The sequence below is a fragment of the Bolinopsis microptera genome, chromosome 3 (assembly GCF_026151205.1).
Source record: "Bolinopsis microptera isolate Bmic1 chromosome 3, MBARI_Bmic_1.0, whole genome shotgun sequence".
NCBI classification, from domain to species: domain Eukaryota; kingdom Metazoa; phylum Ctenophora; class Tentaculata; order Lobata; family Bolinopsidae; genus Bolinopsis; species Bolinopsis microptera.
In genome coordinates, this window is record NC_087074.1 from 16,255,962 (window position 1) to 16,277,193 (window position 21,232).

The 21,232-nt window shown below is 38.6% G+C and overlaps 4 protein-coding genes across 7 annotated transcripts in view; all 4 read left to right on the forward strand.

The window, feature by feature from the left end:
- Positions 1 to 21,232, forward strand: part of LOC134812703 (rho GTPase-activating protein 20-like) — an 81,922-nt gene that overhangs the window by 53,447 nt on the left and 7,243 nt on the right. Inside the window, exons 2-12 of one of the 4 annotated variants that reach the window (XM_063820228.1) lie at positions 15,412 to 15,467; positions 15,604 to 15,709; positions 16,466 to 16,510; positions 17,255 to 17,345; positions 17,461 to 17,506; positions 17,673 to 17,748; positions 18,004 to 18,103; positions 18,302 to 18,739; positions 18,957 to 19,040; positions 19,192 to 20,673; positions 20,800 to 21,114. In XM_063820228.1, the coding sequence (XP_063676298.1) occupies positions 15,443 to 15,467; positions 15,604 to 15,709; positions 16,466 to 16,510; positions 17,255 to 17,345; positions 17,461 to 17,506; positions 17,673 to 17,748; positions 18,004 to 18,103; positions 18,302 to 18,739; positions 18,957 to 19,040; positions 19,192 to 20,673; positions 20,800 to 21,114 (2,808 nt within the window). In that variant the 5' untranslated portion in view covers positions 15,412 to 15,442. Of the gene's footprint in view, positions 1 to 15,411; positions 15,468 to 15,603; positions 15,710 to 16,465; positions 16,511 to 17,254; positions 17,346 to 17,460; positions 17,507 to 17,672; positions 17,749 to 18,003; positions 18,104 to 18,301; positions 18,740 to 18,956; positions 19,041 to 19,191; positions 20,674 to 20,799; positions 21,124 to 21,232 lie in introns of all 4 variants that reach the window. The other 3 variants (XM_063820227.1, XM_063820230.1, XM_063820229.1) reach the window with 3 other exon arrangements.
- LOC134812705 (POU domain, class 2, transcription factor 2-like) overlaps positions 1 to 21,232 on the forward strand; it is a 1,142,226-nt gene that overhangs the window by 29,178 nt on the left and 1,091,816 nt on the right. The gene's annotated exons all lie outside the window — the stretch shown is intronic.
- LOC134812709 (uncharacterized) lies at positions 5,623 to 15,293 on the forward strand. The gene is made up of 8 exons (XM_063820237.1): positions 5,623 to 5,747; positions 6,090 to 6,183; positions 6,830 to 6,862; positions 10,205 to 10,295; positions 10,790 to 10,835; positions 11,017 to 11,092; positions 12,022 to 12,121; positions 12,255 to 15,293. Exons 1-8 carry the CDS (start codon positions 5,729 to 5,731, stop codon positions 13,380 to 13,382), a joined length of 1,587 nt encoding a protein of 528 aa, XP_063676307.1. The 5' UTR covers positions 5,623 to 5,728; the 3' UTR covers positions 13,383 to 15,293.
- LOC134812714 (rho GTPase-activating protein 1-like) lies at positions 13,358 to 14,524 on the forward strand. Its single transcript, XM_063820246.1, has one exon. It carries the CDS (start codon positions 13,358 to 13,360, stop codon positions 14,522 to 14,524), a length of 1,167 nt encoding a protein of 388 aa, XP_063676316.1.

Below are 21,232 nucleotides of genomic sequence, written 5' to 3' on the forward strand. Positions count from 1 at the left end.
CAGTATAGGTAGGCACTAGGCATGATTCCCCAATGTTATGCCTTTTTAAATGAGATGGGTCTGAGCTCTGACTTGGTTGTCGTTGACGATATCTTTTCTGAAGAACGAATATGAATACAAGATGTTGACTATTCCAGCAAGCTGCAGCTTGCGACGATAAAGTATATTATATTATGATAGCGCTGCATAATTTATAATAATTTGCTCGAATCGTAACCCTCAAATCCTTCCACAGCCAGGGAGTGCCTTCAAAAATTGACCATATTTAAGTTACCAAATATATGGTTATTCACCATGTATGACATAATTACTGTCACCTATTACAATTGTACTTTGAAAAAACCGGCTCAGTTCGGGAATACAGCCTATTATAATTGCCGCATTGAGCCGCGTTTGGCTGCCTGACGCTGTTTTACATGGTTAGAAAGCGAAGATACAAATTTCACTTTAGCCACACAGAAATCGCGACAGATTGTGTCTTAGTAGTACATGTTGCACAGTTTATTTTCCAATTTAATACGCCATATTATTATAATACTATATATAGTATATATACTATATATTATTATAATTATGATCATACCTTTACCGATAAAACAGATTTTAATTCTAAGATTACAAGTTAAGTTTTAATATTAAAGCTCAGTAATGTAATTTCAATACTTAAATAAAACCATTATATCGGACTATTATACTATTATATCGGACTATTATATCGGACAACAAGTAAGACAGTTTCCTGATTTATAGAGATCCTTGATATCTAGCTTTGCTGGGTGGGGTGTGTGATACTCTGTTAACAATGTTTCATACAGATATCTAGCTTTGCTGGGTGGGGTGTGTGATACTCTGTTAACAATGTTTCATACAGATATCTAGCTTTGCTGGGTGGGGTGTGTGATACTCTGTTAACAATGTTTCATACAGATATCTAGCTTTGTTGGGTGGGGTGTGTGAAACTCTGTTAACAATGTTTCATACAGATATCTAGCTTTGCTGGGTGGGGTGTGTGATACTCTGTTAACAATGTTTCATACAGATATCTAGCTTTGCTGGGTGGGGTGTGTGATACTCTGTTAACAATGTTTCATACAGATATCTAGCTTTGCTGGGTGGGGTGTGTGATACTCTGTTAACAATGTTTCATACAGATATCTAGCTTTGCTGGGTGGGGTGTGTGATACTCTGTTAACAATGTTTCATACAGATATCTAGCTTTGCTGGGTGGGGTGTGTGATACTCTGTTAACAATGTTTCATACAGATATCTAGCTTTGCTGTGTGTGGTGTGTGATACTCTGTTAACAATGTTTCATACAGATATCTAGCTTTGCTGGGTGGGGTGTGTGATACTCTGTTAACAATGTTTCATACAGATATCTAGCTTTGCTGGGTGGGGTGTGTGATACTCTGTTAACAATGTTTCATACAGATATCTAGCTTTGCTGGGTGGGGTGTGTGATACTCTGTTAACAATGTTTCATACAGATATCTAGCTTTGCTGTGTGGGGTGTGTGATACTCTGTTAACAATGTTTCATACAGATATCTAGCTTTGCTGGGTGGGGTGTGTGATACTCTGTTAACAATGTTTCATACAGCCTTAATCACACTCCCATCACAGTTACAGCCAGTATTAGATTTCAATGTGTCCTTGAAAATCGATGAAAGATAAGTTTATCTGGGTAATTGAATAAGGTTATGAGCAACTGTAAGGACCGGTGTGTATCAACACGTCTAACTTTATTTTAACTTCATAGTTCACACTATACACTCGTCTGGTACCTATTTGTCTCACCCCATTCCGGCTACATTTTGCCTTGTTGTGTGTTGAACCTTTATCAAATCATTGTATTTATTGCTGGGTCTTGCCTGTCCAGTGCTGTGACAGTTATGTCACACATTTCTGTCACTCACTTATGTCGTACTTCTGATCTACTGTGACACTACTTCTGATACTGTGACACTACTTGGTCACTGGTCCGTCAGTCGTCACGTTCACTGCTGAGTTACTGCGGCGTCACTATCCTGTCACTGCATGGCCTACAGGGCCTATAAGCCTGGTGTGCTGTCACTGTTTTTGCATTATTGCGGCACTTCTGTCATATTATATTACTTTTTATATTGTGCTACGCTAATTAAAAATATATAATATAATATTATATTATATTTGCCTTAGCATGAGAGTTTGCACGAGAGAAAGGTATTAAAAATCTGGATTAGATAATTAGCGGAATGGTTCAAAGACTTGGTAACTATCAATTAGTTGATTGGTTCTTGTGTGCCTACATTTAACTGTACTTCCATACTCTAGAACACGTGTCGCTTTAGATAACGATCATTTCTAACGTCTCATCAAAGAAGCATTGGTTTGTCAGAATGGTAAAATTTCATATTTCAATTTGTTAGCAGAAATTAATATAAAAAGTCGGCACCGCATTGACATCATTAACAGTTACTTTTAGCTTATCTGTACCTTCTTATCTTACAAGTAAGAGCAGGGGTTGTGAACTGTTTCCTACTGAGGCTAACTGTTTACTGTTCCACATGTAGATCTTCACTTCTTGCCGACTCACCAACAGAGTCCGTCTTGCCACATACCTATGATCCTAAAGAAGTGTCCTGCCACGATATTCTGCTGAAGTGCACATGCAGAAAAACAGCAGCCCTAAAATCAATTAATACGTTTTGCCGAAGAGCCTTACTTCAAACTGATATGATGACACTAAACGGAGATTTCATCAAAATCCTAGCCTAATTCTCCGAGAGAAAACCACGAGGTCTCTTCTCAAGAGGGCTACCTTTATACTGTATACCACAGATCTGTATACCACAGATCAGCAGTAAGATGTTTGTCCTCCCTAGTTTACTGTTTGTGTGTAATTTAAAGCTTGTCTTAGGGAGTTGGAGCTGTTAGTGTCACAGTTTTCTGGTTGAAACGTCAGACATCGTATTAGAGAGTTGGAGGGACATAATATGTAAATAGCCCTAAATGCTATTTCACTGTATAACCCTGCCATGATTGCGTCGGTCTTTTAAATATTCTAAAAATAACTTCGCAGTTGAAATGCCATGAGCACAAAGAGCAAATGGAGGTTCTGTCTGGGATCACAGCATTCGTTGTTTGATTGCCATGCGGGAAACATTGATCTTGATCGCAGCAGGATTATTGGGGGGGGGGGGGGGGGGGGGATCAGGTACTAATTGTATGATCCCCCGCATGTTTGAGGATTATTGCAGTTGTAAAACCACCAGGATACAGGTCTGTGAAGGACAATCATCATGTACTTACGTGTTCATTATCTTAGACCCTAGTACTGTACAATATATCTTCACACCCACTTAACATGCTAATCCGTTTATTCTGAAGACGTAATATCCTCTTTGGAACGTTTATAAAACATGGTGAATCTTGTTTTACTTTTGTCTCCCGAGATTATCTTTATCTGGCTGTTTCCAGCAAAGGTTTGGCTGTGACTACTGACCATAAGCATTCTAAACCATTTCATCCCTCTACAGTAATTCTTTAATTGTCAAGCTAATTCCTGATGATGTCATACGTCTCAAATAGACCGCTAAAACCAGAATGTCACGCACGCATACCCCGAATACCCGGAGAAATTCCACACATTTTGACACATCCACAAAATGGACATTCCAACGGGATACATGTGTCAATAGTTCATGATACAGACAAGATGTGTAAATTTAATATGACCTGCTAAGTATTGGGAGTAATAGCGCGGTCTAAGTATGGCTGAACACTAAACAGCTGCATCACCATGTGCCATTACATGTGCCATTACATGTGCCATTACATGTGCCATTACATGTGCCATTACATGTGCCATTACATGTGCCATTACATGTGCCATTACATGTGCCATTACATGTGCCATTACATGTGTTATTACATGTGCCATTACATGTGCCATTACATGTGTTATTACATGTGCCATTACATGTGCCATTACATGTGCCATTACATGTGCCATTACATGTGCCATTACATGTGCCATTACATGTGCCATTACATGTGCCATTACATGTGCCATTACATGTGCCATTACATGTGCCATTACATGTGCCATTACATGTGCCATTACATGTGCCATTACATGTGCCATTACATGTGCCATTACATGTGCCATTACATGTGCCATTACATGTGCCATTACATGTGCCATTACATGTGCCATTACATGTGCCATTACATATTATATGGCATGTCTCCTCAAAAATACGTCTCCTCACTGCGTATTTAATGGATGCTAAGATGGCCCACCATGTGGTATAAGTGATAAAGTGGGATCCTAACACCAAGGTGGGTAGTTGGTGGCTGTTAAGTGAGGGCGGTGTCAATGTGTGTGGCTGAGCCGGCTTCTCCAGACTTATCTGTGTGGTTTTTAAAAATCTTGTCCATATTTGTTCTGGAAGTAAAATTTAGTTGCTATAGTCAAGATGATGTCATGGTCTTCTCATGCTGCGTATTGAAAAGTAGTCCTGACTTTCTGCTGGATAACCCTAGTTTTGATATTATTAATGTCTCCAGGTCTACGTCAGTAATAGTTTTGATTTTAAGTAGTATGTTACGAACCATAATTTAGAAAAAGAAGTACATGTGCAGTATGCACTCAAAGAATGTCTAATATGTAATGAGTGGTGATATTTTAAATATTTTAAATCAACGATTTTATCTTGCAATCGTTAGAGCATTGACGTAGACTACAGTCGTTGTCAGTCTTTTAAAGGTTTGTCAACAGACACTTTTAGAATCGTTTTTATGGCATTTTCTGTAATGAATTTGTATATTCTAGATTGTAGGAGCGCAGTCTTGTCTTCACAATGTTTCAGTTTTATTGTTTTGCTATTTTTATATATCAGTATAGTTACCTAGTTACCTAGTTATTTATACTCGGTTACTAAGTTGATGTATTTTTGAAACGCTGAAAATTCCATTCTTTGTAGTTACATTCTATGACAACTGATTATAGAGGACAAACTGATAGGCCACTAATGACAACGTTTTACAACTCCAGCAGATCCATATGTTGGCTGAAACACCTGTCATTCAAAGGGCTAATGTTAGGGCTAATACTGAGGTGACCGGGTCCCAGAACTTGACATGATCTTCAACATAGCAGCTGCATGTCTAAAATTGCTGCACTATTACGTACGATGAAATACACTGTAATATGTGTATACTTGTGCTCCTAGTTCCAACTTATATATGTTACAAAATCTTCGCTAATAACGAGAATTCTATGTATATTATAACGTAATTATGATTTATAACTATGTCTTGGTACTGATGATTTGTTTGCTAAGTCATTTCAGGACGATAGGCTCACAAATAGTTCGTCACAGTAGCTTATCGTTAAGTGCTGTTTTGTGGTCACAGTTGCGCACCAGGACAACGCAAATTCTTGTCATAGTTTCCATAACTCTGAAGCTTTGTAGCGTACTATCCGTAATACGGTGCGCGCAAAACTTGTGGAATATAGCTCCACATTGTACACCCTCAGTAAGACGAATGATTCAGCTTGATGTATTTATATTTCATATTTAAACATATGTATATTTTATAAACTTTCACTCTTTATAACTCCTCTCTGCTCCTCTCAAGGTATGTAACAGTGCTATGTTCACATGTGTCCCTCATAATACCACGTGATATGACGTCACAACGCTCCTTATAAGGAAGGTCACGTGGTAATACCTTCTCCAGTTATGGCGGAGACCTGTCATGGTATGTTCCCCTTCTTTTTGTTGGTAAAATTCCTTCTTTTTGTTGGTCAGATACTGTTGCTTGCTATGTTGGTCTCCGGTATTTACACCAGCAGCTCGCTCAGCTTGTCAACATAGTATTTGGAACTCGGCCGTTTATTTTTAGATTATATAATAGCGTACGGTAAGTGTTTTACAATGAGCAGAGGTAAAAACTAAACAGTAAACTCTAGCTAAATCCTGACTAAACACTAAATACCTCGACGTTTCCATTATTATTCGTGGCTCTCTGGGAAATTTGATTACAGCACATTTTAAATGTGAGATGTAAGATGTTGTGCCCTGAAGTTAGATTGTGTTTCAGAGTTGTACAAGTGTGTGGTGGAGTTGGAACAGGCGGAGAAGGAATACGGTACTCAGCTGGGTATTCTGTCAGATTTATTCATTCCACATCTCAAGTAAGTAGTGTTCTAACACGGTTAATTCCTGAGATTAAATAGTCGAAATCTTTCCTTATATTGTATTGACATTCTGGAAATGCTAATTAATAATCATTAAAATTAATATATATAATGGGATCTTGGAAGTATGCAAGATTTGACGTACGTAACCCTTGCTGTATGTGGATTGTAGCTGGTCTAGTATAACCATGAGAATTTTGCAAAAATCCAAATTAAATTATTGAAAACCAGTCCAATCCAAGGAAAATTATACTTTTTCTTTTAAATAACAGATGATCACCTCTAGCTACTTAAACAATTCGGCCCCAACATTTATCGTCAATTCTGTCTGTTTTCACCTATTCCGTAAACCGTTGACCGTTCTATTTTCTTTGGAAGATTTTTATAAAATCCCCTACCACATTACCAGTTTGATAGTCTACCACATTAACAGTTTGATATGACCTTTGGGTCGAAAATGGAAAGTTGCCAAAAAATGTGAAATTAACTTTTTTGACATATTTTGTCCTTATCTTATAAACTGAACATTGAGATGGAACTATAACGGCTTCATGTATATTATATACAGAGGGTGCAATTATTGGAACATGTCTACATTAATACGGGTCATTTTATTCATTATATTCAACTAATGACTTCTCAGGAAACCCCATAAAATAGATGGTGATCCAAACAGGTAAAGCAGCCCTTCCTCCGCCGCAAAGTTATTTTAGTGCGAAATCCTTCGTTAAGCACCTTGTTTGATTGATTTGTCTTAGCATATTTTAAGCACTCTTATAAATTCACGTTCTAAAAAAGTCTCATTTTCTTTAAGCTGTTTCTAACTTTTATACAAAGTAAGAAGACAATGTCATACATTTAGTCCGCTCACAATGTCGTAATTTTAGTTCTTATACACTACTTCAGTATTAAGTTCTGCTAAATATGAATCAGAAGTTAAATTTAGGATGAAATGAATTATAAATTAAAATTAACCGCCGGTCCCTGCTCAGCTCATGCCCCGTTTATTACCTAATACTTAAAACACTTCTGACTTCTGGCTTTATTTATTGTGGACTGCACAGCAAACATCCTAACCTGACGTCATTGTTAAAATATATTCATGCTATGAATAAATTAGCAAATGCTGGCTTTCGTCTAGCCATTCAGTAGTATTTACATATTTACGAAACGACTAAACGTTAAGATTCTGAATATAGAAGCCTAAAATTTGATCTATAGCCAGAAAAGAAGCATAGTTTATGCGCTACGTGTAGCAAAGAAGCTACATGTTGTTGGGCGCTAGGTTGGCTGTTCCCAGGGTAGCGATGGACTACATGTGCTCTAAATTTATCCTAGGGGACAGATTTTTGCTTTTGTGGAGCAGAGAGGATTCATTTTGCAAGTTTGCAGTGAGAAAAGGGTCGCCAACTAACAAACATGTGTAAATTATTGTGCATAATGCTCGCATTTAATGTCACTCGTTTAGTCCTTACGTATATAGATTTTACGAGTATTATTTCTTTTACAATTAATAATCCGGACGATGGCTGGCATGTTTGGGCATGTTTACAGATGTAATGATGAAACGTAGATTTAAACAACGTTTGTTCCCCGTACCTTTAGGATTAATGAATCGTGAAGAGGCAGTAGAAGGGAAACGTGCGTTACCAAGTACCAGAGTTTTTGTGATTAATTTATCCGTCTTCCTGGCTGTCTTTGTAGTCTGGGCCGTTAATGTCTACATGTTCTCTACACACCATATACGCCTGTAATCTCCGCGGGAACAATCTGTAGGTGGGTCCCTTGTTTTAAAAGTATGGAGTAAATAAAGATGAAGTTTTATGATTTATGGTTTTAAAATAGGTCTCATCCCAGACGAAAGTACTAGAATCCCTGTCCATCATTTACCTGTCTCCTTCAGGTAACAGTGAATCTAGGAAGAGTGTGTTTAAAAGTCAAACTGTCCACATCAAAATATTCCTATTGAGTATTGACATGTCAGATGTCAAACACATAATACACGGTATGGCAGATGTTGGTACACTGTCATCAAGTAATAGTAATACCCGGATGTCACTTTTCTGAGTTATGAGACGGCTCTGAAGTCATGCCTTGAATATTTTTAGTTTCATCGCTATCTTGGTTCATCTCCGTGCCAGTCAATTGTGAAGGATGGGAGGTTGCTAACGAGAAATTTATGATCACTAAAAGTTACCTTTTTGATTACCCTTCTCACCAGGCCATGTTTGCTAAAAGTTAGTAGTATCATTCAGGAGAGAGTAGCACTAGATGAATTATGTATAACTTCATCTACCCCATTAAACAACAAGAAATGTGGATTTGGGGATGGGGAAAATGGGATGGAACCCCCCACGGATTGTGGTGTGGTTAGAAGTTATTTTGATATACTCCGAACCACAACTCTGAGTCAGGTTTTAACATGGTGGTTAAACAATTAATGAGGTTCTCATCACATCTTCTGCTAAGCGGTTTTGTTCTCGAGTCAAGGGACGGACAGAAAGTTCTTGGTCAGGACCGACTACCGAGGTATCACTATAAGGGCGCAAAATCAGTGCCACTTAAAAAGCCTGCGAACTGTGACCTGCAAATGCGCGGGAACACCGAGTGTAATCTTCATCGGTGATCGGCTAATTTCTCGGAGATAACTCAAGTACGATATTACATGATTAACTTGAGTCCTAACAGCTATCACTAATTTAAAACTGTGTGGCGGTTCTGCCTCAGTGAATTTTAGACACCATACAAAATCTGATCACCTCAATCAGACGTAGACAATTACGACACTTAACAGGAGGGCGCTTTAACTAATTATCGATAAAATTAGCACATCGTACCTGCACTAGCTAGCTTTGAGTGCGCGCGCGCCGCGCAATTCGATGCACTCAGTTATTTAATTATGACATTGAGTTTGCAGAATTTTTCTGATGAACCAGCCAGACCAAGAAAAAGTTGTGTAGGCAATGCAGCATAGCTTGTTAGCTTTTCCTATAGCATTATCGTTTCTGGCAGTTGGATATCAACTGTTCTCACGTTTGTACTTATGTATTCTCGCTATCCTGAGAGTGAGGTGGTTCCATCGAGTAAGAAATGAAGATGTTTTAAGAAGGGCTTCAATAACTGCTCTTACTGACATAATAGCAACAAAACGGCTACGTTGGTTTATACATGTCAGTAGAATGCATGAAGATCGGTTACCTAACTATCTACTTGAATGGAAACCCAAGCATGGGAAACGATCAAGAGGCAGGCCTAGGAAGAGCTTAAATGATGTATTTATTGAAGATGCTGAGCAGAGATTGGATCGTAATGGACTCACGATTGATTGTATGAGAAGATTGGCTGCAGATCGAAAAGGATGGAGAAATATTACCCGCCGAAGTTGTATAATACAAAGTAATGACGCAGATGACGCAGACTAATCCTTTTGGATGGAGATCTCGCCATGTAACATGTAATATGTATTCTCGCTATAACTGCATCAGTGACTGCATAACGCCATAAGGATTATCGTAATGTAAATTGTACTGTAATGTAAATCGTACTATAAGGATTATCGTAATGTAAATTGTAATGTACATTGTTGTAATGTAAATTGTACTGGATGGAATTTGAAGCGGAACACGGGAACAGCTCAGTTTTGGGCCCATTTATTTCCGGGGTATAAGTTTCGATTTGTTTGGAATATGAATAGGTCTGAGACCTGAGTTGGCTGTCGGAACTTTCCCTGTAGAGAATATGATTCTAACGTCCTTTTTTGCCTTTGAAGCATAGATTTAGACCCTTACTTAGCGGTATATCCCATTTAATTAGGTCTACAGAAGCATCATGATTGGGGATCATCGCCGATTTGAAATTTTTTATTGAATGATTTTACAATTTACATGTTTTGCAGTTTCGCCTTTTTTTCTCTCAAAAGGAGATGGGGGCACAGCGGTGAAATAGCCAGCAGGCGCTTCAAATTTAGCCCATTTTAATTTATTGCATTATCCGAATTTTCAATGAAACCTTCTTTCAGAATATGCGTTGTAACGACCGAGGAAATGGAGCAGATGCTGCTTACAAAGATCAAGGATTTATGTGAAGTCAGTAAAGGTCTCTCAAGCAAGGTTTCGCAGTATGTCTATGTTACTTCATGTTAACCAGTAAATGACCGGGCTGAAATTTGGCAGGAGATGGGACCGGTCGGTGTTTAGAGTGAAATTCATCGAATTTTTGAATCAATTGATTGACCATAATTTTCGACTGGGATATTTAAAATTAATTAAATTTAGCACATTTTGAAATGATAGTGAATGAATTATTCGGATCATTTGAACACCATCGTGTGTTCTAATAATTTCAGCCAAATTGGGAAATTTGGTGGCGCCGGGATCAAAAATCCGATCTGGGCTGCGCCGGTCGATTACTGAATATTATATCGATTAACGAATGCAACCGTTTTTATCTCGTAGCTGATTGTTTTATAATGTGTAATGTGGCACATTCTCACGCTCGAGCCATGTTTCCCAGCTATTTCACGTTCAAACTGCATGCAGAAACTAAGTCGGTTTCTGAGAAACTCACCTGTATTCTTTATTTCTTATTCTGAAATCTTTTGCAGCTCAAAGAACGGCTAAAAGCATGGGATGAAGATAGCTCCCTGATAAGTAAGAATATTTGAGAAAAATTGATCTTTTGTATCATATCAAGTGCATTGTTCGATGTCAATAAAGATCGCTGAAGCTTTGCAGCTTGTGTTCTCAGATTTCTTAATCCTTTGTTTTTTGTGGTACATAATTTGTTCGTAATTTTCTCTTTTCTGGGGAGCATTAACCAAACTATGTGCAGGTGATGTGTTCCTTAAATACCCTGATTTTTGGGACCTATACGGTTACTTCTGTCGCAACATTGACTCCGCTATGAGGTAACATTTACTTTTAAAAGATTCAACTGTTGTTAAAATTTATGATAGCTATAATAATAGTATATAATAAATTTTGTATATATAATGAATAGTGTTTATACATAAGCTGATTTTTGTTCTCGTCAAAAAAATTGTCTTATGCTAGAGTTCCCAAAATGAATATTATAGTCTTCCGTATCCCAACTAATGCTGAAAGTTTTGGAGCTAGCTTATTCAAGAATTTCAGGATTCGAATCACATAGCTAATTAAACCAACAACTAATAACAGACAGATGTAGTTGTCAATGGGTCCGGATGATAGCCATATGGCTAATCGTGTGTAAGATGTACAAATCGTCCTATTCTTCCTTCTGTTGTAATTGATGGGCCATACTCCTAGGCTAATAATTCACGAAAAGCCTTAGAACCTTGTCAATTAACTTACGGACAGATGGTCAAAGATTCTTGACTTACAAATCTGTGCGATCCCAAACATAGACTGTCTGACTTGATTCTCATTTCTCTATTTAGTGAGTTAGCAGTGTGAGGCACCAGTGCAGGCTCTTATATATAATCAATAATTTAATATATAATTGGTAATTTAATATTATATAATTAAAGCAAACAAATGCAATGATTTAATTTACTGCAGCTCGTGGGGCGTTGTCCTGCCTCTGATTAATTTTCATTTGATGCAAAACGATAACGTGCCGTCTAGCAATGTCTTTTATAAACGAGATATAAAAACAAAGGTTTCTTGATACTTTGTTTTACTTTCACTTTCACTTTCACTTTCACACTATCATCTTATCACACGTGTTAATTGCCGCTGTTTTTATCTATGCACAGTGCGCGTTTAAAGTGTGAAAGGTTAAGGACCATGTTTTAATCTCCTATTACTCGCTGGAAACAGCAGAACTTAAAGCAATCTTAAACACTATTTCCTGCAGGAGATACGATGAGAAGATGATGAGTCATGATTTCGCGGCGTTAGTTTCCCTCAAGCAGGGGTTCACTAACCCTCCTCTTAAAGATCTCATCATGTTACCGGCGAGTTCTTCATTGTAATTTATACCGTTTATATTTATCCTGGTTACGCAATAGTATTTTGAAATTTTCATGCAAAAAACTGAAACGGGGGGAATTTTTTGTCTTACCCCACGATGACACGTATTTTGAACAGGTTCATCGAATGAAGAAATACAAGGAATTTTTTGAGGTTTTTCTCGAGAAAACCGTTGGAGCAGATTTCATTTTCAGTCATCCTGATTTCTCCAATATAATGGAATGTAAGAAGCAAGTAGAAAACCTCCTTCCTCCTGATATTGATGCTATTGTATCCAGAAACCAGCACGAACAATATCAGAAAATCGAAGCTTCGCTGGGGTCTCTAGCTAACGAATTCACATCTTATATGAAACTCCTGCACGAGGAACCGGCAGCAGCAATACCATGGAAGAAGCGTGCCTTCAGGAAATCATTTAACCGGAAGGAACCTCTGAAGGATGAGAGATATGATATCGGAGGTAAGAAGTATGGGACAACAGATCTCACTCCTGACATTCTCAACGCGATGAAGAAACAGGAAGAGAAGGACGCGATGAGTGGGATGCCATCTCCACGAAGGAACGCCAAGAAAACAGCACCCCCAAGTGAGAACTTTGTTGGGAGCGTCTCTAAAGTTAAAGTAAGATGGGAAGATGAGGTTCACACATACAACCTCCTCCTCTTCAAACAGTGTCTCGTTTTCTCCAAAACACGAAATAGGACTATGAAAATATCACGGATTATCAAGTTAAAGCAGCTGTGGTTGTCCGATTACAAAGATTCGGTGGTAGGATTCGGTCACGTTGAGAAAGAGGAAAATGCTTGTCTCGGGTCATGGCTGGGCTCCGAGCTGGATCCGGAGCTGTTACATAGAGTTATTTTTAGTTTCTCTAACAAAGATGCGAGAATGCACTGGTATACGACGATACAGCGACACATTCAGGCAGCCAGGGAGAAAGAGGTTCTACGAGCAGGTCTGATCAAGGTCTACTTCAAGAAGAGTGACAGTCAGCTATCAGTTCCTGGTGACAACCTCTGGCAAGGCATGTCCTGTCAGGAGATCCAAATAGATCCCACACAAACAGTGGATAATGTTATTGAAGATGCTGTTAAGAAATGTCAGATGAAGGATAATTCCTACACACTTTCTTTCATTGTTCTTCAAGACACTAAAATAGCCATAGAAGAGCAGCTAATCTGGATGGAGATGCCACTCGTGATCAGAGCGGGGTCAAGAGGATGTTACCGGACCCCAAAAACATGAAAACTATTTACGTGCTGCAAGAGAACGGGTCTAGTATGTGCTCCAGCGGTAGCTCCAGCAGTCCTCTCCCTACCACCAAACTAAACACTGTGGTCACCTTCTTCAGAGGGAGATCTAACTCTGTCTGCAACCTGCGACCAACACCTCCTTCCCAGCACCTCACACCAACAGTAAAGCCTGGTAACAAAGTGTTCGGTGTGTCTCTCTCGGAGTTCATGGGGGAGAACCCTGATAAGATACCACCAACTCTTCTTGATCTATTTGTGTATCTCTTTAACCATTGCTACAACTGCGAGGGGATTTTCAGAATTCCTGGTTCCCTTGCCGTCCAAAGAGCTTTTGAAAACCGTCTAGAATCAGGAGAACGGATAGATTGGTCGGCTGAAGAAAAGCAGCAAGACAGGTTCTTTCTCCCAAATGTGGCTTCTTCGCTCTTCAAATACTACCTGAGGTCACTTCCAGGAGGCCTCGTGCCCAGCAATCTATTCCCTGAGCTAGAATCCTGGCGGAAGAAGTCTGATGAGGACAAAAACGTCGAGAAAAGCGTAAGTGAGATGAATATAATCCTCTCTGGCATCCCCGATGCTAACCGTACGCTGCTACGATACACTTTGCACACTTTGAAACGTATAGCTGCCTTCAGTACTGTTAACCTGATGGGAGACAAGGTTCTCTCAACCTGTATAGGGCCCAGTCTAATAACCTGGCCGGACGATGCTAACGCTCTAAGTATCTTGGTGGATCAATACCGTCGCGCGACACCGTGCTACGTGACGGAGTTTCTGTTGAAGCACGTGCGGGAACTGTTGGGAAGTGAGCCGCGCGATCTGGAGAGAAGGAAGGTGATAGATGACGAGGTGAAGAGCAGAGTAAGTGCGAACAGGGTGGACGAGGTTGAGAGCAGTGATGAGGACACCAGCAGTGTCTGGCTCATGGTCAGGAGCAGTATCAAGGAACATGACCATAAACCTCTACTTCTAGATCTTGCACCGTTAGATTTGAAGGTTAGTGCACGTGCGCCAGCTGTTGAGCCAGATTCGCCGACCTGCCTGAAATCTCCAGTAATCCTCACATTTGATGACGCATCAGAGACTTCGACTACAGGCTCCGGACCGAGTGAAAACTTTGGAACTTTGGTTTAAGTATTAAAGTAGGAGTAGGGAATAGAAAACCAACTAGTTAAAGCTTTAAACACTGAATTATTCTGGAATGGAAATATTCTCGCTAAAGTATATTATGTATAAAGAATGTATAATGCTCAGGACGAAATGAAATCTATATATATTCCGATAATTCTAATATCATAACTAGTTTTAAAATTAAAATGCTACCGTATGTATCATGTTTATTGAAAGATTTTTACCCATTCATTGTTTGTTAACATTTTATAAGATTATGCATTACATGCATTTTTAAGGGATTTGTTATCCAAAGTGTATAATTGAGTTATGAAGGATAAGTCTTTCGGGATTTGCTTTAAATTTTTATGGGTTTCGTTATGTTTTTACACAATCTTTTAACCTGGATAATCAAAGATTCGTATTCGCAAATGAAAATGATTAGTTTTGAATTGCATGGTGTTTTTCACAACATTTATAAAGCCACAGACACAGTTTGAACGATTTTTTTCTTTGAAATGATATATATAAATCCCCGTAAATAATTCTATTGCGCAAATTTTGCAGATTTTAACTAAAACGATAATATATTTACGTCATTGTTGATGATGAAACTCAATGTGAGACAGCCCTTGTTTTTTACAAATGTATGTAATCTTGTAGCTCGATCCTGTCAATAATATATCTATATATATGAGTTTATGAATGTAAGTCTTTCAGGACACGAGAAATTTTATTTGTTGATGATTATTGTCAATTTGCATCAGTCACACCTGGGTCTCTGGGTGTTGTTATTCAATTTATTCCAATTCAGACACTTCTGGAATTGTTATTACTTGTTCATTATTTACCTCGATCTTTAAAATGCTGATTATTTTAAAACAGCTTAATAATAATAATACATTGTTGTTAGGGGCATGGGAAGGTGAAATAGGTGAGGTTATGGATGACTTATCTGCTGCGCAAGGTACGGCTATTTTATACACATTTTATTCCACCACAAGAATTTGAGATGATATAATTATGATAGTCAACAATATTATTTTTTCTGAAACAGCTTTTTTCTTGAAGTTAACACTCAACTAAACCCCATATTTTGCCAGGAAATGACCAGAGTTTGTACCAATGTGTGTCGGAACTAAAAGCCACAGAAAGGAAGTACCACGAGCAGTTACGCTACTTATCGGACCTCTACATCCTTCATCTAAAGTAGGTCCCATAGTTTTGGAGTTATGATTATCATCGCCTTGCATCAAATACAGCGTGCTTACATCTTCCGACAGATCTTGCTTTCGTATTTTTCAGAAAGACCGAACTCATTGAACAACATAGTTTATTTTGTCTTTTTTATATCAGGAGGGGTGTGATATTATTGCATAGGATGCTTGAGGGTCAGTGGTAGACATTTAATTTTGTGTAAAATATCAAAATCAGGAACTGTTTATAGCATATGCATAAAATCATGTATGAAATGTCTTGTATTAATGCCTTGTTCCTACTAAGGGTTCACAATCCCCCTCCTCAACTTCTCTTTTACCCCTCCCCCTCTATTCCCAAACCCAACCCTCACCTAAAACAGCATAACCCTGACTTTTAACCAACCCCTAAAACTTTTTCCCGCCGTTAAAAACGAGGTCGGGTTAAAAGACCCGTTCCTCCGCAAGTTGGTAAAAATTGTATGCATTCTTAAAACTCCTATCATTTTTCATGCATTATTTGTCTTGAATATTTTTTTGCAATGTAAAGATACTGCTATCGATCCTGTCATTATATTTATGCGATGTTTTGGACTTCTGAAAAATGTCATGTTATATCGTAATGTTTAGAAAAATCTTCAAAATGAATGACAAATATATCTTTTAAAATTAACCTCCTTGAAGTTTTAAAAAAGTTTAGCCTGTTTATGAATTTAAGGCTAAGGCCTAATAATATCAATCTTAAAAGTTCACAAAATAACTCGCATAGTGAACACGGTCAAAGGTATCAACAGGAGACGAGCTCTAAACATAGGTGTGGTGAAGCATGTTCCGGTGATGACGTCACCATTTTCTAGTGATGACGTCACCATTTTCTAGTGATGACGTCACCATTTTCTAGTGATGGCCTCTTTTAAAGCTGCCTTGCAATTTATTCTACAGATCCATAATAACTACTAGTACTAGACTGTAGTCACTACTAGTTGTAGTGAACTGTTTTACACCGCAGCATTGTCTTGCTGTTGCTCATATTAACACTCTCTAACATTCTTTCGTTTTGGATGGATTATAACTTGCGATTTTGTTGTTGATCATAATAAGCACACTACCAGAAATTGTTATTATGTTTGTGTATTACAGTTTATACTTTTATCTAGTTAAGTTTAGATGTTTTAACTGTATATCGAATCTAATGGGGCTTATTGCATGGATTTTAGCAGCATAATCGTGTAGTAGTGTATAGTATGCATGTTGTGTTTCCAGTTACTGTATGTTATGATTGTTATCTCTAATTATAAATTGTGCGGTCTTTATTATGGCTACTAAGGTATCAATTTGTTGCGATACATTGTACAGCGATATACTGAGTACCGCTACATCAGACCTTTAGAACGTGCAGACTGCAGACTGCAGAATGTACAGAATGTGCAGAACGTGCAAAATGTACAGAAAAAGCTCTAAATGCTTTTACTAGAATATCTAGCTGGTAACGCAATATTTAATCGCCAGTTATTAATTTAGAAACAGTTTCGTATGATATATAATTACGTTTCCTCAGGACATGTGTCATATCGGTGGAAGAAGTCGAGAAAATGCTCCTCACCAAAATAAAAGATATGATGGAAATTAGCGTGGTTCTTTACACTGAGGTATAGTATAGTTTTTTTCGTATTCTTTTTTTCTGACATCTTTAATTTGTTGTAATGGTAGCAGCATCTTCTTGGATCGTTCTTTAGTTGTACTCAAGTTTTACTTTTCCATTAGTTAGCTGAGCGATTAACAGATTGGGATGAGGAATCTTCTCAAATAGGTGAGTTAATTAATTATAATGAGATGTTAATGAGTTAATGAGATACTCAAAACAAATTTCTGTTCGCAAATTGCACGATGGTTTTATTTTTATTTAAGATAACAAATATTATGTGCTTTGTTTAAAAAGAAGTCTAGCTAACTAAGAACAAGGTAATGCATTACAGGGGACCTCTTTCTTGGCAAACCGGACTTGTGGGATCTGTACGATTACTTCTCCAAAAACTTGGAGTCCGCACTAGGGTTTATACCACTTTTAAACTTTTAAACTTTTAATATGGCATGATAAAGTTGATTCATAATAATACGGCATTTTGGGTCATGTATTGAAATCAATTCCATATAATTTACAAGAAGGTTGATTTAATTTAGCTGACGTGAAGGTATGATGTATCAGAGAATGAAGAACAAGTACAATTTACCTGCACGTACTTCTACAATTTCTTCAAACATTTCTGTTCAGAACCCAAACATTGAGCCTTATTTCAACTCTCTCAGAACGTACGACGAGAAGATGATGAGTTCTGATTTTGCTGCCCTCGTCTCTTTAAAGCAGGGAATGGATAATATCTCTCTCAAAGATCTTATCTTGCTTCCTGTAAGTAGTTAATTGAGCTAATTATTTAAAAAGCTAATGCAATATCATGTGGAAGAATTTCGGTTTTCATATTGCGAAATAATAAATAGAATACAAGCCCTCCCCTTGGACTTAGAAATGATTCAAAAATAAGGGAAACAAACGGATATTTGTTTTACAGTATATATAATCAATGATTCACCTTAATGATAACCGCAGATCGAACGTCTAAAGTGCTACAAGGAATTCTTCGACACATACCTTGAACGAACGGTGAATTCTGCACATAGTTTCGGTCACCCTGACTTTTCCGACTTTATGCAGTGTAAGAAAAAAGTGGAAAATATGATTCCAACGAACTACGACGAGATCGTGAACAAGAAAAAAGTTGACGACTACAAGAAAATAGAGTCCCTACTAGGGGACCAGATGGCTCCAGAGTTCACTGCCTTCATCAAGCACATCCACGAGGAACCTGCTTCGTCGAAGAGTTGGAAGAAAAGATCGTACAAGAAAACTCCCAGCAAGTTGATGAAGTCGGAGTCGTCGGACAAGAACTCAAATTATGATCAGGTTGAGATTGGTGGGAGGAAGTTTAAGGAAGAGTCCATTGCGCCTGATATTTTGAACGCCTTGAGAAAGGATGAGGAAACTCAGGTACTGTAGACTTTTTTGGGCTCTGGAATTATTTAATAACAATAATAAGTATATTATATGTATTATATACTGCAGTTATGTACAGTGACCTGGAATTTTTGAAAGGGTGAAACAAGGAGATAAAACGAATTGAAAATCTTTTGAAAATGTTTTTTTCTTTTTTATGACTATCGTCGTCTATTTTTGAGCTTTTGACCACCTGATTTTACAATTCCAGGTGATGGTGGGGATGGTTTCTCCAAGTCGTCCCACTTCTGAGAGCAACTCTGCGTGTGACAACTATGTTACTATGGAAGATAAGGTATGTGCTCCCTGTCACTTTTTACTCTATTCAATTACCCAAATCATCGAGTTGCTGATATTTAATTTCGGCGATCCTGACTTCTGGGTACAAATACCTAAAAACATAATTTTTCACTTGTAAAACAAACAAACTAACTGATCCCCTGCAGGTGAAAGTAAGAGGAGATAACGAAGTGCAGTTTCACACCTACACCCTCCTCCTCTTCAATCAGTGCCTCATCTTCTCCAAAGTCCGACCCCGCTCCATGAAGATATCTCGAATCATAAAACTCCGCAACATGTGGGTATCAGAATACAAGGAAGAGATAGGATTCGGTCAGGTGGAGAAGCAAGAGAACACCTGTATCGGAGGCTGGCTCGGTACTGAGGGTTGGGAAGACGATGAGTTACTCCAGTTTCACAGGGTTATCTTCCAATTTCCTAACAGCCACGTTAGACGCCACTGGTTTACCTTGATTCAGAGGTATATTAAACATTCTCGAGATAAGATCCCCGTTACCTCGGGGACTATCAAGGTGTATTTTAAGGGCAGTGACAGCAGGTTGTCCTTGCCAATTGACAGTATTTGGATGGGGATGTCTTGTCAGGACCTGCAGATTAATATAACTCAAACTGTCGAGGAGGTCATCAAGAACGCAGTGTCAACTTGTCAAATGATAGACAACGTCTCAGCGTACACTCTTACATTTATCATTCTTCAAGACACTAAAATCATGTTTGAGGAACAGTTGTTCCTGATGGAGATGCCACTGATTATTCAAAACGACACTAAGACTATGTTTTCTGATCAGACTATGGAGCCTATATTCATATTGCGTCACAACATCATCTCCAATGTTTCGGTACCCCCGTCTCGACAGCGGGCCAGTACTCTGACTCAGTTTTTTCGGCGCGGTGGGCGCGGCGCTGCCCCAACCCCGTATTCTAGGCTGTCTACGATGTCAGACATGCAAGTAGCCACAGAGGCTTCCTCCAACAAGATGTTTGGACTAACAATTAGCAAATTTTTTAGTATCAACACCGGATCACAGGAAATACCCACTCCTCTTCTCGATGTCCTAATTTATATTTATACTGACTGTTTTGTTAGTGAAGGAATATTCAGAAAGCCGGGGTCCAGGGCCGTCCAGAGGCAAATAGAAGCAAAGTTAGACAATGGCGAAACGATAGACTGGGTCGCTGAACAGATGCAAGCTAAATGCTATCTTCCTAATGTAGCTTCCTCTCTCCTCAAGAACTACTTCAGGTCCATTCCTGATGGCCTGTTCCCAAAAGTACTGTTCCCTGAATTTGAGAAATGGAGAACTGATGGAAGTGACGCCGGTGGCATAATGTCCATTCTGGCAAAAATTCCTGACCAGAACATGACCGTGATACGGTACACCTTCCACGTTCTGAAGCGTATTGTAGATAACAATGCAGTTAACCTGATGACTGCTGACAATCTGTCCACATGTATCGGACCAAGTTTGGTCACGTGGCCGGAGGATGCCAACGCTCTGAGTATTCACGCAGATCAGAACAGAACGCAAACACCTAGTGTGGTGGTAGCTTTCCTTTTGGAGAGAGTGTTCGAACTGTTCGGACCTATACCTACGGTCCTCTCTAAGAGTGCTGTCAAGGACGAAGAGGTTAGTTTTTAAAGACATTATATTCTTTAACATTCTTAATAATCATGATCATGCAACATCTTTTTTTTAAATACTGAACCTTAAGAATTTTTCCATTAATTTTTCTGACGACAATTTTGTGTACAGGTTTCATCAAGAAGAAGCAGGTTGAGTAACGAAGCGAACCAAGATGCGGACAGTAGTGAAGATGAAGGAGAAAAGAGCAACTTGTGGCTTAGAACCCTCCTTCGGAGCAGTATCAACGAGCACAGCACAAGCAGCTCCATGTTCGTGGAGATCGGATCTCCTCCTCTCCTTTCGTTGGGCAAACGGACGCCGAGTCCTGTTTTGGCTCCGAGTCCTGTTTCGGCTCCGAGTCCTGTTTTGGCTCCTGTTGTGGTGCCTCAAACTGTTCTCATGGAGCAACCACGCATACTTACTATCCACTCTCAAGCACTTCAGGTACTAAAAGTAAATACAACTATTTAATATTTCGAAATTTGAGAAAGTTCTTACGCTCGTTAAAGTGCATGTATAATGTATAATGTATCATAGCTTAGGCTACAGGATAGGTTAGCAA

Bases quoted from the DNA above. Each gene is read 5' to 3' on its own strand.
- LOC134812709 (XM_063820237.1), top strand. The intron at 6,184-6,829 runs GTAAGTAGTGTT...ATGACTTCTCAG, and splicing joins TTATTCATTCCACATCTCAA to GAAACCCCATAAAATAGATG. The intron at 6,863-10,204 runs GTAAAGCAGCCC...ACCTTCTTTCAG, and splicing joins ATAGATGGTGATCCAAACAG to AATATGCGTTGTAACGACCG.
- LOC134812714 (XM_063820246.1), top strand. From the start codon at position 13,358: ATGTTACCGGACCCCAAAAACATGAAAACTATTTACGTGCTGCAAGAG.